General features: G+C 52.1%; 1 protein-coding gene across 3 annotated transcripts; it reads right to left on the bottom strand.

Annotated features, from left to right (window-relative positions):
- Window positions 1–1,103: 1,103 nt before the first annotated feature.
- On the bottom strand, window positions 1,104–9,794 carry C1QTNF6 (C1q and TNF related 6). 3 transcript variants are annotated; one of them, XM_010410543.4, is made up of 3 exons: window positions 9,615–9,794; window positions 5,551–5,788; window positions 1,104–4,112 (listed from the first exon to the last, which is right to left on the bottom strand). In XM_010410543.4, the coding sequence occupies exons 2-3, from the start codon at window positions 5,780–5,782 to the stop codon at window positions 3,565–3,567; spliced, it is 780 nt and encodes a 259-aa protein (XP_010408845.1). In that variant the 5' UTR covers window positions 5,783–5,788; window positions 9,615–9,794; the 3' UTR covers window positions 1,104–3,564. The 3 variants fall into 3 exon arrangements, with proteins under 3 accessions (XP_010408845.1, XP_019148308.1, XP_019148309.1); XM_019292763.3 differs by lacking the exon at window positions 9,615–9,794 and adding an exon at window positions 6,652–6,761; XM_019292764.3 differs by lacking the exon at window positions 9,615–9,794 and adding an exon at window positions 6,442–6,543.
- Between the last annotated feature and the right edge of the window lie 7,086 nt (window positions 9,795–16,880).

Below are 16,880 nucleotides of genomic sequence, written 5' to 3'. Positions count from 1 at the left end.
GACAAAATATTGCATTTGCTAGGATATTTATAGCCCTTGCTCTGGGCCTGACACAGGACCAAAGAGGCCTGTAGGGATGTGTATGATTATGTATTCCACCCTTTGCCAAATGAAGTGTCTGGTACACATCAAACCACAGGAGAAACTATGTGAAGGCAAATTAAATTCAAAACAGAAGCTCCTATATGGGCACTTCATCTTGTTTTTCTGTCTATCCTTCTATCTCAGTAGGAGTCCCCTCAACCCTTCTAACTCAGCAGGAGTCCCCTAATCCAAAGATGATAAACAAAACCCCATGTACCTTTTTGACTTGGACTGAAACCCCAAAAGGCATCTCCCTGTCCTTAGGATTCTACTCCTTCTAGATCTTTCACTCAAGCTTACAAGTCTCCACACCCCGCTCATGTCTTCCCTTTTCCCCCAACTTTATGGGCAATTGCCACTTGTCTTTCCACCTCTGACCTGAATCTCAGGCCTTTCTCATCAAACACAAGTCTTCAAAGTATGCGTGTCCAGCTTGACTCTGGAACTCCCACTCATTCCAATGTTAGGAAGCACAAGCGTCCAATCAACAGTTTACTATCCCTCCTACCCTGTGCTTCCTGGCCTTCAGCTCTTGGCAGAGAAAAGAGAAATGTCACAGGGAAAACAGAAAACACTCATGCTTACCAAGTACTTGATAATGTGCTAAAAATTCCGTAAGATGAAGGATTTGATTTCCCTTAAGAGAACTGCAACATTAACCCAGCCTTCCTCCATATAATTAAGTACTTGCAGCCTGCTCACACAACCCATTCTACTATCCCGGGATTTTTTTTGTAATCTCCAAAGAATCCTTTTTGAATTTCCTGGAAGCATTTCCAGCAAAAAGGAGAGGGTTGTCATAATTAGAAGTGTTCAAGCAGTAAATATTTTAAGGTAATGGTTCTTCACAAGGGAAACAGACACAAGATTGCCAAAGATTACCCAGGGAAGTTTCAGAGCTGAGTTAGACTTTGTACCTGTCAATTTCAGGTCAGTGTCTTTTCTGTCACACCATTCATCAATAACCACAGCTAGCAGGAATAGGTGGGGAGGGAAAAACAGATTTAAGTGCAAAACAACCAAGGAAAAAAGTTTAATACCACTGAAAAAATATATATATACAAAAGTTCTTGGAGTTTGTTTGGTTTTGTTACATAAAGCACCATTAATTCCAGAGTACATCACAACTCAGCCTACTACACCTTCCAGAAAGCACCCAATACTCCTGAAATCTGATTTAGCACCAAGGGAATGCCATCTTGTTTAGCACCAGAAGCCTGTTAAACACACCCTTTGGTCCCCCTGCCCTCCTCTCTCACGTACATCAGGCACCCTCTGGCTGCTCATGGGTAGCACAGGAGACCTGTCACCAACATTCAATCACCAAATAGGAAAGGAGGAAGAAGGAAGCTTGTTTATGGAGATATTCAGTGTTAGAGAGGTTTGCTTCTCTTCAGGGAGGCATGGGGCACTATAGACTGTAAATAGACTATATCTGGGTTTGCAGCCTGTTGAGGAAGAGAGAAAGGGATTCAGTCCTGAGCATCACCTCCAGGTCTCTGCTTCCTCTGCTATCTGAAATCCTGTCTCTGAGCAATTCCACACACTTGACCTGCTAAGGGAGAGGAAGAAACCCACAGTCTCCTTTAGTTTCCATGATCCCTTCAGCACATGTTTCTCTGTGAAAAAACCAGCCTTGCTTTAGTGAAACTTTGTTTTTATACCCATTGCCTCACTGACAGTGGTGAGGAGGATCCAGAGCAAATTTCCTGAAACTCACTACAGTCTGAATAGCTTCCTTAGAAAAGCACGGAGAGTAAGTAAACAGGATAAGAGAGAAAATGCCCTGCAAGTTTTTCAAGGTCATTTTTAATATTTAGCCTTGGTCCCTGCTCCTTTGCCATCCTGAGCTGTGTGTGCCTGACCTAACCCTGTACAATGATGCACATTTCTTATGGGAGAGCCCTGGTAGTCCCAGGTGCTAGAAGCACAGACCATGAGACAGCAGAACTCGGGTAAGTCAGAAGATTTCATGATCAGTGATGAGCAGAGGAGAAATACCTGTGTTTCTCCTGCTTGTCCTGCCCTGAGACTCAAAAAAGAGACAAGTCTTGCACTGCTGTCTATGGGAGCATCACAACACGTGGAAGTAGGCTTTCTAAAGTGCTGAGCCAGCCTCACCTGCTCCCCCCAGGACTGCAGCATCCCCTCCAGAGGGATGCAAGTGGGAGCAGTGTGAGACCAATATAAATAGTACTAGAAAACCCTAGCACTGGCATGCCTTTCTCACTGCGACATCTCCAACCTGACAAAAAGAGCGAGGGTTTGTTTTAGCCACGTGCTTTTCTCAGTTTCTCTGATGACATTGCCAGAAAAGGGCACGGAGCATGCAGCAGGGAAGCTTTTAACCCTTGGGCAAGGTGCCGTAGTCTCACTTCTATCTCTTTTCCACCACAGAGGCAAAGAAGTGGCAGCCTGTCCAGGTTTCGAATTGATTTGATTGCAATTGCCCCCACAGCCTCGAGCTCAGGCCCTGAAACAGTGGTCCTTCAGTACCAGTGTGGGAGAACCACCTTCAGGAGAACAATGAAATGACACCTCTGCCAAAGGAGAGCAGATTCGGGTTCGCTCTCTGGACTAGCTTCCCATAGCTGAGGAGCCAAGACTTCCCACAGCTGAGTAGCTCCCAGGGGAGGTGTGGGAGGGAGGTGTCCAAGGTTTTCTCTCTCTCTCTCTCATTCTGTGCTGGTGATCCCTAGTGGGAACAGAATGGTTGCCTCTACGGCATCAATGGCAGATGCCCATGAAGTGTCTGGCCAGGTGTCTCACCCCTCATCTCTTTGAAGAGCTAGAGCTGGCACAGAGGAGGACGATCCCACCAGGTCTAGGTTTGACAGCCAACCTGGACTCTGTGACACACAAGGGTGTCTAAGGAAAGCCAGTTTAGAAGGCCAACAGTTCCCTTTTTGGAAAGACAATATCCTCTCTCAGTGCTCCTACATCTTCCTGGTGCTACAGGAGACCATCAGACCCCAGTCCACTCTTTGGACTACAGATATCAGAGGTGACATTAAGACCATGTTTCAGGCTGCAAAAGTGGTGTGTCTAGTTGGGATGGAGAGGAGCCAGGATGTACCTTGGCAGTGGGTACTTTCTAGCCCTTTCCACAGGAGTCCTTTGTGTATGAAGCCCCAAGGAGGGACACAGGCCCAGGACCAGCATTTTAGCTTTCCTCTTGCTCTAGAACCCTAAATGCCAGAGGCAGCTCATGGCAGATTGAGAAGAAGCCAATAACCTAAGTTGGGGTTATAAGGTGAGGGGCAAGAGGGGGTAGTGTCATGATGTAAAGTGGGCAGATACAGGTCTGGCTACAAGAGAGCGTGAGGTGGGAGCCAGTGTGGCAAGTTTCACACTCAGTGCCTGAGATTTGACAGGCCCATTTCCAAGTGATTTGCAGTGGTTACGGGCAGTAGAGAGAGAGAGAGAGAGAGAGAGGAAAAAGGAAAAGGCCTAAGAGGCCCCAAGGAAGAGGAGAGGCAGTTATTCAGTGCTGGGCTTGACCAAGTACCCGCTGAAGGTGATGTACACATCAACATCATCACTGTAAATGGCATTCTCCCGCTCCCGCTTGTAGAGCCTCACCCAGATCTCATCATTTTCCTGGAGCTCCAGCATGAGGCTCTGGCTCTGCATGATGCTGCGGTCACTGGGCTGGGCGTACAGGATGACTGCCTCTTCTTCATTGTGCATGATGTGCATGTAGGTCTCCTTGAAGTTCCAGGTGTGGACATTGAGGCTGAAATAGTAAAGTCCACCCACTGAGCAGTAGAATTTGCCATTGAACATGTCGAAGTGGCTGTAGAGGTTGACGAAGACGGTGTCAAAGATCAGGACCTGGAAGCCCTCGCTGCTGTGCAGCGCTTTCTTGCGCCCGACGGAGAACGCAGCGTACTGGTGCTTGCAGGGGTCTCCCGCTGTGCCCATCTGCCCCTTACTGCCTTTCTGGCCCTGGGCACCCCGCTCGCCTCGTGGTCCTTCTTTGCCCCATTTCCCCGGCATCCCAGGCTCTCCCCGGTCTCCTTTCTCTCCTACAGGAGGAAGCAGAGGACACAACTCCTGTGTGATACCAGAAGATGTGGAAGTGGTGGTGAGAAAGCCTAAGAAGGAGGCAGAGGATTGCACAAGAATGGGGCAAAGCCAGAGGAAGGAACACTTCTGAGAGCACCACTGAGGCTCTTGACCTCTTCTTCCTCCCCCACACTCCTTTACCTCCAGCACGGCCCTGCCCTCCTACGCACCTCTCCTATGACCCAATTATCCACACAGGATGCACACTGTTCTTGCTGTAGGCGGGACAAGGGGAATAACTGCAAGCGCCTGTGGGGGAATATGATTAGGGAGGGTTACATGGGGTGGGTCAGAGGAAAAAGATCCAAGCTGGACAGGGCAGATGGAGCACTGCAAGTTAGAGGGATGGTACTCTGACAATACTGGCATGCTTTGGGCATCTTGTATAATTAATTCTGCAGTTCTAACCGGGGTGTGTGCACTGCCCATCACACACTTGGGCAGGCATCAATACAGAGAGGCACCAGCACCAGAACGTACTTTGTGTATGCAGAGAAGAAATGGGGCTGAGAGCAGCCTCCAGCACAAAGTGACAGCATTCAAACTTCGTGTCTTGTTCTTATCCTTCTCTCCATCCCCTGCGCAGTATTGCAGGTCCCCCTATGACACTCCACTCTAGTCTAGGCCTCAATCTACCCTTCTGAGCTTTGGTGGATTGCAGCTACTTCCAGGCAGGGCAGGGAAGGGAGAGCATCTGCCCAGCTAACCCACACGAACCACAGAGCTACAAGAAGCGAGTGGCAGCATCCAGCTGGGAACAGGCTTTTGCCCACAGCAAAGGCTAAAAGGGGAGTTCTTAAGGGAGGAGCTGATCTAAAATAGGGAACCCTTTCCCTTAGCCAAGCCAGCCACTGCAGGGTGGAGTGAGCTGGGGGTCACTGCCAGTTTAGCCTGGAGGTGCTTGTAAATAGCTGCTGCTTCCCTTTGCCCTCCTCCTGTTCCCAAATGCATGCAACCCACAGAGCTGGAGAAGGTTTCCCCCCAGCCTCCCTGGGTACCAATGCCCTCCAAACATGCTTATTCTGCAGTTGATAAGGAGTGTTCCTTCCCTCATTCACTACAGGACTCTGTAAGTCTGACGTAAGGAATGTGTTCTCCCAGCTTGGCAAGAGGCTGTCACTGCCACTCCTGTGTCAGCAGGGAGGAAGAGTTGGTAGCAGGCAGCATCCTGAGACACAGAGATCACAGCAGGGATTCGGACTGAATTCCATCCCCCCAGGCTACTCATGGCAGCACAAAACACCTAAACGCTGGGCACGGTGTGTGTGGCCACTTATCCTCCAGGATGGCTCTTGGTGGTCTGTCAGCACAGCCAGCATGCCAGCAATCCAGCTGTCACCTCCACTGCAATGCCATCAGTCCCTGAGCCAACCTTGGCATCCCGGGGCAAAGACTTACCCTTCAGAATGGTGATGTTGATATAGGGACGGACCTCTGGCACTGGGTAGGGAAAGTGGTGATGGCTGGGAGGGACTGGTGGGGTATCTGTGGCAGAGTCCAGTGAGTCACAACAGCGCTTGCAAGCACCAGGGCGTGGTTCTGTGAGGTTGGGTTCGTCAGCGGGTGCCCCAAACACAACAAGAGGGAGAAAAAGGAAGGTCAGGGATGTGCGCAGGTAGGTTATGTCCATGGTGACCTGGGAAGATACGAGGAAGTGCCAGAGTGAGGTAAAAGAAGGGGGAGGTCATAAGGGATGGAACAGAGATCATGATAAAACATCTTTCTGTGGCTGGAGCCAGGGGTGGGATGAAATGGCATTGTCCTGTGGAGGGAGTTTACATGCTTTTTCGAGGCTGCAATCTGTGCAGCAACCACATGGCCCAAGAGGATGCCCCAAGCCCTTCTGTCCAGGCCAGTGGAGACTTTGTGCTGACCCTGGAAGAAAGATTGATGCTGGCTAGGCAAACCATTAAAGCCACTAGAATGTTCAGTCCCCAGGCTGGGATACAGGAAGGAGAGAGAATCATAGAGTTGTTAAGGTTGAAAAAGACCTCTAGGGTCATTGAGTCCAACCTCAACAGCTCTTTAGCGAAAGCATGCTCTGGTAGGCTGCTCAGTCTGTGGGAAGCGCTGCAAAAAAATTCTCCAGCCCTCCTATCACTGTGTATCAACTCTCTGTAGGAATCCAACCCAAAAATCACCAAGTCCCAGATGGAGTCTGACCCACATCTCTTGGCAGAGATGCCTCTTCTCTTATGGGCTGGGAACTTGAATTCAGCCCCCTCCTTTCCCCCACCAAACCCCACCGGTCCCGGCGGCTCGGCCCCCTCCCAAGGCACACCCCAGCACCTTCCCAAGGGGACGGCCGGCTCCTCAGCGCAGCCTTTGCGGGCACACCAGAGAGGAGCTGCTTCGCTGCCGAGGTGAAGGACGCGAGGCTCTGCAGCTTGCAGAGAAGTACGCTTACGAAAGACAGGCACGCCAAGCAGCTGAGAAAGCCCCTCTCGCAGCCTGCGCCCCATCCCGCTGCCTGCCCCCCGGCACAGCGCAGCTGCTCACCCCGGGGGCCGAAGGCTCCCCTCTTCGCTTCCCAGCCCCTGCTCGCCGGCTCCCCTCTGCCTGCAGGGCCGGCCCCCGGGCCCATGGCTTTAAGAAGCCGGCTCTTGGCACAGGCACTGCTGGCTGGGTGCGCAAGCTGGGCTTGGACCGGCTCCCTCCCCTCTCCTCTCCCTCCTTCTCCCTCCCTGGCTTTGGGTGCTCTCCATCCTAAACCGGCTTGGGTTTCAGCGTCTTTTTAACTCTTTCCTAGGAAGCGCCTTGTCCTTGTCCATGTTGTTGGTTTGGTTTTTTTCTCCGCCTTTTCACTTCCAGCCAGCAAAATGCAGGCAGCACAGCTTGTGCCCTGTGCAAAGGGTGGAGAGCAGCAGGGCAGTGTCCCACCCTTAGCATCTCAGGATGGACAAGGTAAGGTGCATTGGTGCAAGAGACAGACTTCCCTTCAGGCAGGACTGCCCTCAGTCCTCCATGCTAGTCCCTTGTCCCATGCACTAGTCCTTCACTTGGCCATGCTCTCTCCCCAGCTGTGCCTGACCCACTCACAGTCCCCAAACTTCATCTTTCATTCTCTCCTGCATTGTTTTTTCTGCACGTCACTGTGGCCTCTTGCCCCAGGCATGATATTTCTAGCAGGAGCAGCTGCCAACTGGGAGAGGCATCAGTTTTTTCCCTCTCTGGTCATCCCCTCTGCCTGGGCAGAGCCCCAAGCCTTGTGCTCCAGCACGTGTCATCCCCTGGTCATGTCCCTTGCTTAGGTCCCGGGCCGAGCATTTTGGATGGGAGGGGTGTGGCTGGTCTGAAGCATAGCCTGGCTGCTGGGAGCTGCCTGCCAGCAAAACTGGGGATCTGGAAACAGATCCTGGCTGTGACCATTGTCCCCAGCTTGGCGCCAAGCTGACAAGCTTTTGCCTTTGGGGTAAGCATGATGTGGTTGCACCAGAACGCTGGAATGAAGGGCATTTTGGAGGGGAGAAGAATGCAGGGTGGGAGAGACAGGAGACTTTTCTCACACTGCAGAGTCTGTTGGGAAGAAGATTATAAGAATCTATCCTGCACCAAAACTGGGTATTTATACCCTGGATGTGTGTGGAGGGGGTGTGTGCACATAGGGATCTTTGGGAGGCAGAAGGAAGGATGGACAATAGCTCTGTTCTGCAGGGGTCAGAAATGCCAAGTCAGCACTGTGCCTCCTGCAGTTTCCGAGAGGAGCTGCAGAAGGCTCCAAGGTTTCTGAGGGGAATAGGGTTTTGAGCGTGTCTACGTGTGCTGCGACTTTTTTTCCCCGTTTCCCTTCTCCCATTTGTTTGGTTTAGGAATGGGAGGCCCCGCTTCCCAGAGAGTGGCTGGCGTTTGGCAGGACCCCAGAACCACTGGAGAAGCAAGCGGAAAACTCTGGGAAAATATGTACTGTGAGCTGGGGGGGGAAGGGAGGAATGGGGGCTGGGAGGCCTGGAAATATTCTCAGGCTGCCTGTCAGCCTGGAGCTCAATGAACATGGAGTGAACATGCCTTCCAGCTGGGGCAGGAGGAGGACAGAAAAATTCACTGCTGAGCACGTGAGCTCCTCACCGGGCTCCAGCATGGACGTGCAATGAAATCCACTGCAAGTTGCCCACGTTTGCCTGTGCCTCAGTTTCCCCTTTTGGGAAATGAGAGGCAGGGGCAAAGGTTAGGGCAATACTTATTGCTAATGGAGCCTCGCCAGCTGACAGAAGAGGGTTTTTGTGAGCAGTTGTGTTGTCTACTCCTGGCTGCTGCTGGTGGGAATTTTGGCAGCTGACAGTACTATTAAAGGCAAATAAATTTTCTGGGGTGCACGAAAACTTAGAGTCTGACACTGAAGACGAAGTTCCTCTCTGTCCCAAAAAAGCTACTGCAGTGCCTCTCTCAAGTTTTCCTGCCTGGCTTATTTCCAAACATGACATTACCCACTTTTGCAGCTCTTGGCCTTTCGCCTGGCCTCTTCCACCTTTCCAAGGGAAACAGGTAGCAGGGAGGCCATTGTCCTCATTTCCGTCCCACATTTCCATCTGCTCTCCTGAGCTGCTCACAGCCAAGCAGATGTTCTTCATGGGGAACCTCATCAGCTGGGGCCTCTGCCTGTGTCTCATCTGACTGCGAGAACAGCTCACAGTGGGAAGTGAGCAGGACTTTGTATTTAATGTCTCGTCTGGGCTGAATAGGGACCTGCCAGGAGCCAGCAAACAAAGACTTGCCCTGGTGGCATTGCCCAGCTGGGCAGAAGTTTATGCCAGTAAAGACACTTTTGCTAGGGTAATATTGCCCTCCTCCCTGAAGGGAACGGTGTGTACCAGCAACATTTTGCCAGGGCAGCCACATTTGCAGGAGATTTTGAGAATTCTATCCAGTAAACCTGCACCAGCCATGCTTTAAAGTGTAGTCCAAGCCTGAGGGCACCCTGTGTGCCCGACAATCTTCCCTCTCCCTCATCACACACTTTGCCTTGGAGGCAGCCCAGGGAAGAACTGTCCAGATTATACTGCAACGAGCCCTGCTCAAAAGCAGCTGCTTCCTCCTCCTCCTCCATTTCCTCCCTTTTCCTGTAAGCACCACAACACTGTAGGGGGATAAAGCCTGTCTCTACCTCAGTGGCTGCATCCACCCTATTACCCCTGTCTACCACAGGTATGGAGAAGGAAATTGATGTTTTCTCCCCTCTCTAGCCCCTGTGCACAGCTCAGCTCCCCTGTGGCACATGTGGACCTGTTGCACACACACACACCTACATCCACACACAAACACTTGCCCTTCACAGTTCCTCCCTCACCAAACTCTGGAGTGAAGGTATCATTTGCACCAAGAGGCAGAGGAAGAGCCCCTTCTCCTCCCCTTCTTGACTGCTTCTCCTCCACCACAGCTGCCTTTCCTTCCCCATGCTCCCCAGTCCTCTGCCCCTACTCTTCAAGAGCATCGCAAGCCGGGAGGGGAAGCGGAGCACCTCTTACCTCCGCTCCCCTCTGCAGGGGTCCCGCGCTGAGTTATGTGTATCCTGTATCCTCAGCTGCTCCTGGCTAGCAGCGCGGGAGGGAGGGCCGGCAGGGCCCAGCTGACTCCAGCCAGATGCTCGCCAAGTGCTCTTATGTAATTACTGTCTTTTCCATCCTGCCTCCAAGGCCTTTGTGTGTGCCTCCCCTCCTGCTCTGGCCCGTGTCAGGCTTGGCTCTCCCTCCCTTTTCCCTCCCTTCTTCCCTCCCTCCCTTCCTCCCTCCCTTCTTCCACCCACCCTGCACAGCATCACAATTTGCTCAGCTCAACAGCTGATTCCTTCTGGAAGCAAAGTTCAGGCTTTTGGCTACTGTTGTTGCTACCCTTGGAAAGAGAGCTCACATGTGTTCGAAGAGCTGGGAAGGGATGAGCAGCACTGCTCTGCACTTGCCTCCTCTCCGTCACGGCCCGACTGCTCCTGGGTACTTTTGCCTTTCCCTTCCAAGGGCCTGTAAATGGGGAGGGGTACACCTGAGAGATGGAAAGGTGGCAATGTGTTCTTTTGCTTCAGTAATTTGTGGTCCCCTCAGGTTATCCTGTAAGAGCAGCTGTCACTCTGCTGTACCAGGATCACTGATCATCTCTGGCCAGGCAGCAGAGGAGGTTGGGAAGAATAGATGACCTTTAAAGGTCTCTTCAAACCCAAACTATTCTGTGATTCCATGATTAGATGAATCTTTTCCAGCCTGTGGACTCCACGTCTGTGCACAGGGCTTGTGTAACAGCCAGCCCTTGTTACTCAAGAGCACTGACATGGTATGAAATTACTGGCTTAGGATACTTTATACGTCTCTAAGGATGGGCAGGCCTATTAGATGTCAGCTGCATGGCTACATTGCTCTTAAGACTTCTGCCCATATGGAGCCTGGACCAAGCAGAAACAACATGTTCCCTGGCTTTACACAGGCTGCTGCTGAGTTTGAAGGCGCTTCTGCCAGCAGGGATTTCTGCTGTGTGCTGCTTGGCGGCCTGGCCTGTCTCACACAGAGATCAAGGCCTGGCAAAGACTCTCATTTTTATTTTTTTTTGCTGTGCATTGCTGAAATGCCACGTGGCTGAGGAGCAGCTGGAAGAGCCTTTCACCTGCACGCCTTGCTTGAGCAAAGCTATTGCTAGACCTGGCAGTCTCTGATATTGAGCATGAAAGTGTGAGCTTGTCTCCCACTTGCCAGTGCCCCCACAGCCAGTCCATGTGTGACACAGCTGAGCAGGGAGGGTATCACACACTGGCTCACAAGCTGCATCAGCTGGAGATGCCTCACAGCTAAGGAAGCATTACCCAGGCTGCCCCTCTCCCCATCAGCAGCTTTTCCAGCTTGAGTGTCCCATCTTTTACCCCCGCCTTGTGACGCTGCCTGTGAGACCACCAAGACAAGGAACTGTGCTGGTATCCACCCCAAACTCTGGCATATGACTACAAGGACTATCCCTACTGCAACAAGGAAGAGTTTGCTGCCTTGTGAACATCTAGATCCAGCAGCTTGGCTGGGTGGGAGACACCAGGTGACATTGTAGCCTGTTTGAACCAGTTCTTAAAAATGACCTTCAGCCAAACCTGCTGCCTTTTGCTTCTCTGCATCTGAGTGCACCTGAAGGCCCCCTCCTCCCATCCGCTCTTGTCTAGACCCCAACATTTTTACTCCTGTGCTGTCCTCTCTTATGCACACTCCTAGACCTGCCCATATCACTTATCAACAGTAGATCTCTACTCAGGGCATATCAGCTCTCACAAGGAGTGCTGAGAAAGGTGCACAGCAGTTTGGGTGAGAAAACTTTCTTCAGAGATACCCATGAGCTTTCTTGCCAAAGAAACAAAAACTTTGTGGAGGGGGGATGGGCTGGTGGGACATGAGTGGACAGATGGATGGGCAAGGAAGCTGGTGTTTAGGAGCTCACAGACTGTTGGATTTGTGAGAGGTGCTTTCCACTAAGGGAACCAGACTGACATGACAGAATCATAGAATCACAGGGTGGTTTGGGTTAAAGGGACCTTCAAGATCATCTAATTCCAAGCCCCCTGCCACAGGCAGGGACACATTCCACTGGATCAGGTTGCTCAAAGCTCCATCCAGCCTGGCCTTGAATACTGCCAGAGATGGGGCAGCTACAGCATCTTTGGGCAACCTGTGCCAATGCCTCACCATCCTCACAGTGACCAATTTCTTCCTAATATCTAATTTAACCCTGACCTCCTTCATTGTAAAGCCATTCCCCCTTGTCCTATCACTACATGCCCTTGTGATAATTCCCTCTCCAGCTCTCCTGTAGGCTCCCATTAGGTACTGGGACTATAAGATCTCCACGGAGCCTTCTCTTCTCCAGGCTAACAACTCCAATTCTCTCAGTTTGTCTTCACAGGACAGATGCTCCAGCCCTCTGATTATCTTCATCACTGTCATCTTGGACCTGCTCCTTCATATATTGGGGGTCCCAGACCTGGATGCAGCACTCCAGACAGGGTCTCACCAGAGAGGAGGAGAGGGGCAGGACGACCACTTTTCTTTTGATGCAGCCCAGGACACAACTGGCTCTCTGTGCTGCGAGTGCACGCCTCTCCTGCCTGCACAAGTCCCTCTGGATGTCTGACACGCGGGAGTTTGGCACGGAGAGGCTCCACCACCGCTTGGCAGCACAGTCCCGAGCCTGCCCCTCGCACCAGTGAGAAGGGCAGAGGTCCGGCCGTGCTTCCCGGCTCCCCGCGGTGCCGCACCTGCGGCCGGCGCCCGATCCCCCTCTGCAGGGCGCGCCGCGCAGCGCCCGCGTCCCCCGCGCCCCCCGCGCCCCCCGCGTCCCCCGCGTCCCCCGCGCCGCTCGGTGCCACCCCTGCCCTGTCCCCCGGCGGCGTCCCGCGTGCCCCCGAGCACGGCAGGACCGGGATGGGCTCTCGCGTTCCCTCCGCCCGCAGCTCCGCAGCCGCTCCGGCTCCAGAGCACCGCAGGGAGCCGCGGCGGGGCACTGCCCGCCCAGGCACAGTTTGCCAGTCGAGGCATCCGTATTCCCGTGCCCCGGGGCCCTGTTTGTCACGCAGGGGAGGCTGCTGTGCTGCAGCCCAGGCACGTGTCCTTGCCCGGCTGCATTGACGTACGGGGTACGCGCGTGTGTCTGTTTGTGCATGACGTGCTGAGTGTGAGACCTGCGCTAGCCGGCTGCGTGGTGTGTGGCGTTTGCATAGTTTATGCTTGGGAAGGCAAAGAACAGCAATTTTTCATGAGCAAATATTTGCATATTTTCCACTCGTTCGAGCAGATAAAGCATTTCAATTCTCTGCCGGATCCTCAGGAGAGCTAGGAGCATCTTCTTTTTTGAAGGTGTTTCCCTTGTTTGTATTCCCCTGTCTCTTTTCTCTGGAGGCTACCCCATTACAACAATGGATTAACTGCTTCTTGCCCCCTCCACACACCCCCTTGTTCCACAGCCCCATACAACAGCTGAAACATGGCCTGGACAGTTTTGCTGTTGCCTGCTCTGAGCTGCTGTGATTCCCTGCTGATGACAAATACAGCGGCTCCCTAACAACAGCTTCAAATGACTTTATGTGTGGGCTGTGTTGGTAACAGCCTGGAAACACACCCTCGCTTCTCCACACTGGAGCCCCTCTGCCATCACCATTCATTGCCCTTCCAGTTTTTCTCCTGAAGATCCACTGCAGAGCAGAAGGGTCACACTGAGTGGGTCCATGGCTGCCCCAGACCACTGTTGTGTGGTTGGGTTTGGTGGCTGGGTACGTGTGTGTCTGGAGAGCCAAGGGCAAGGTCCAGATGCCACCTCCCAGCCTGAGCCCGTGCCTGGGCTGCGTGCATTAAGGAGAATGTGCTGCATTCTGGGCGTTCATGCCTAGGCCAAGCAGTACCTGCAGGTCTGGGTGTGTGTGCACCTGTGAGGGTGGCCTCACATGGTTTCATGCACACATAGATCTGCTTGAATCCGTGCATGGCACGAATATGTCTGTGTGTTTATCCGCATCCACGCAGTTGTACGTACACACACACACGCGCGTGCATGCAATCGTGCAATAAGCACTCATTTGCATGCATGCACACATAGCACATGTCTGCTCTTGTTCTCTGACGTGTGCACACGAGCTCTCTGACAGAATGGGTTCCCTGTGTCTCTATCACCCCATCTGTAATCACACGTTTACTGGGAAGAGGATTGCACAATGCTGCTGAAATCATTGCAGCCCTTTCTAGTCTTGCAGCTCAGATCACTACGTGACGAGAATGAAACCTTTTGTGCAGCACAGGGCTTGATGGAGCCCTTATCTCTGTGTCTCTGCACCCAGAACAGAAAAACTCTTTTCCATATCTGACTGGAGCAAATCCCCCCTGAACACATCCAGACTTTCACTTAGCCACTGCACACGGTCCCCATGGCCTCTGGGTTGCCCAGAGTCAACCGCACCGTCATTAAGGAGAGGGAGAGGGATCACAAGGGCAGTCAGATTAATGCTATTACCACAGAGAAGTCAAGGGATTCACCAACAGGGAGACAGTGCTGAGGAAAGAGCAGGGGTCAGGAGGCAGTGACCTCCTGACCATCATTCCAAATGCCTGTTCCTATGAAAAACAGCCTGTAAATCAGTGGTGATAGTTTGAAGAATTTTGTGGCATTTGTTTCTCCTCATGAATTTTGGACAAGAAATACCTTTTCTTTTCCCTCTCCCAGCCTTATTTTCTGTTCATCTTCATTTTTTATTTCCCCAATTTGTCACTGCAAAATAGGATACAGCCTGCAGGCGGGGGGGGGGGGGGGGAGGGGGAGGGATAGAAAACACAAGACAGAAAAATATTATGCTTGTCTCTTTTCTTTTAAACCCCTATTTAATCTAAAGATCTCCATTTTTTTGCTGATCTCCCTGGAACACATTTTCTTTGCCCCAGCAGGCTGGCCTGCAGAGCAGCCTTGGTGGGAGCTCAGATTCCATGTGTCAAAATGATGTGTCTTTGGCACACTTGCTTGGTGCTGGCATTGCAGTGCTTGGGCTCTTAAGGGATGCTGGTATTTTAAGAAGCCAACAAGTCGACGGAGTTTCTTGAATGGTGATTTGCAGCAGATGGAGCTGCAAAGGCGTGTGAAATGAAGTCTCAGCTCAGTTAGATGGTGAAGGAGACTCTCTGTTAAGTGTGTTGGCAGCTGGGGAACTTCCCCCATCTCCCCATGGCAGCTGGGCAGCCACTCCATGGATAAGGAAACCCATCCTGTATCTGCTCCCCACCCACCTGAGCTGCTTCCTGCAAGGTCCTTTGTCCCAGTTACATGCCTTCTTCAGTGCATGGTCATCAACCATGAACAGTGCTACAAGCTCCTCAGATAATACAATTTCTGCTCTGTCCTACAAGGCTTGCTCTGCAAGCGGAGTCCAGCATTCACCTGGCTCTGCTCTTCTCTGCAAGAGGAGCAACACAGACCAGAGTTCTAAGTGCTGTGTTGTCCACGTATCCAACCATTTGGTAGTCAGTCTTTTTAATCTTTCTACCACTTATTGCCCCTTATAGAGGCAGAAGCTTTGGTAGTCCATCCTCATTCTGCCAGGATTTCTTGGTTGTGTTTAATCCAGTAGATGTTGCGGGAGCTCCCCAAGAAACTAAAACAGAGGCTTTTTTTAGTCCAACAGACTGTATCCCACGCCCATGCATAGTTTGGCTGCTTTTCTGACTGGGGCCCACAGTGTGGGAAGCTGATGCTGCATGGATTGAAGGAGGAAAAGATGTAAAGAGATAGCAGAAGACAGAAACTGGCTACCAAGTACTTTATTTTCCCCGTGAGTTGGGCCTGCACTCCTGGGTGTCTGACTGCCCATGCTCAGGGGAGCGCTGTAAGGGCAGCTAAGCAGTTCCTGTGTGGTATGGCAGGCAGCTCAGCTCCTGAGCCTGAGCCTGCAGGCATGGACAGCTTGGCACCAGCGTCCCAGGCTTAAAGAGGAAACATGAGGATGTAGGATTCCAGGGGACAATCTTTGTCGCGGAGGTGATGGCAGTACCAGTGACTGAGAGCACAGCTGAATGCCTTTTGTTTGGTTGTGTCTGCAGTCCCTGCCCACCCTTCCTCTGCTCTCTAACCTGGTTAGGAGATGTCTCTTCACCTGACACCCTGTGACGGTCCTTTTCCAAACTCGGGTGTCCTGCACTGCAGGTCTCCTGATGCCTGCCAGGCCTTCACATCTTCTCACATTGCCTTTGTGTGACCTTGACTTTTGCTTCCTCATAAAGTGGTTCTGTTCCCACGAGCCTCAGCTGCTGCAGCTTGTTCTGCTTCCCAGTCTAGGGCTTTTGGCTTCTGTCCCAGCACACCCAACCCCATGCATGCCCTTCCCTTCTCTTACTTTCTCTCAAGTGACCTGTGAGGCATCTTCCCATTGCCCAGCCAGTTCTCATAACTGACCTTCCACAGGTTGCCTCCTGCAATATCTCCTGACCTCAGGGAGGCATGTGTCCTTCTGGTGGGTCCCTCCTTCCCATTTCTCAGAATGGTTTGTGGAGAAAACCGCCCCAAAGGGCTGTGGTATGAGGGTCATTTTGGTGGCTGTAGCTTAGCAATAGCATTCATGGGGAAGTTAAAAGTATGGGGACAGACCTTTTAGCAGAGCTGCAGGAATGAAGCCAAAGTGGAGAGGAAGACCTTCATCCCACCCACCCTTGTACAGTGCTGCTCTTCCAGCCTGCACACTCAGACGGGCGCACCCACAGCTCCCCTCCAGCAGCCAATGCGCAGGAGCAAGCACTCATCCAACTCCACAGCAGCGTGTTTGCTCTCCAACTCTTGTCCAAGCATTCACATCCGCACTTAAACATCCTGCAACTGCATAAACACACTCCCTCATCTGTGTTTGTATACACTTACACACATGTATGTCCCCTTAGGTACCCCTGCACACATGTGCACCCCCCCACAGATTAGCATCAGTGCCCAAGGCTGGCACCAGTCTCCCACCAGCCCAGACTCCTGGGTCTCTGATCCTCTTCAGCCATTCCCATACATGTACATTCCAGGGAACGAAGCTTTGCCTACAACTACCTTTGTGCACATGCAGACATGTAGTTTCTTCACCATCCTGAGCCAAATACTCTACCCCTCCCCACAGGATAAATTAATTCCTAATATTGCCTAGCCTCTTTACAACCACAGCTCTTACACGCTGGAGATGCCCCAACCTCCATCTGCTTCCTGGCCCCATCCTGTACTGATGGATGCCTTGATCTCCTGTATTAGCCAAACATGACTCCATA

The sequence above is a fragment of the Corvus cornix genome, chromosome 1A, assembly GCF_000738735.6.
Source record: "Corvus cornix cornix isolate S_Up_H32 chromosome 1A, ASM73873v5, whole genome shotgun sequence".
NCBI classification, from domain to species: Eukaryota; Metazoa; Chordata; class Aves; order Passeriformes; family Corvidae; genus Corvus; species Corvus cornix.
Note: the sequence above shows the minus strand (reverse complement) of the source record. Positions and strands in the feature narration are given on the sequence as shown.

Excerpts from the sequence above, each read along its gene's own strand:
- C1QTNF6 (XM_010410543.4), bottom strand. The coding sequence starts at position 5,782 with ATGGACATAACCTACCTGCGCACATCCCTGACCTTCCTTTTTCTCCCT. Across the intron at positions 4,113-5,550 it reads CAACATCACCATTCTGAAGG|GAGAGAAAGGAGACCGGGGA; the intron begins GTAAGTCTTTGC and ends TTCCTCCTGTAG.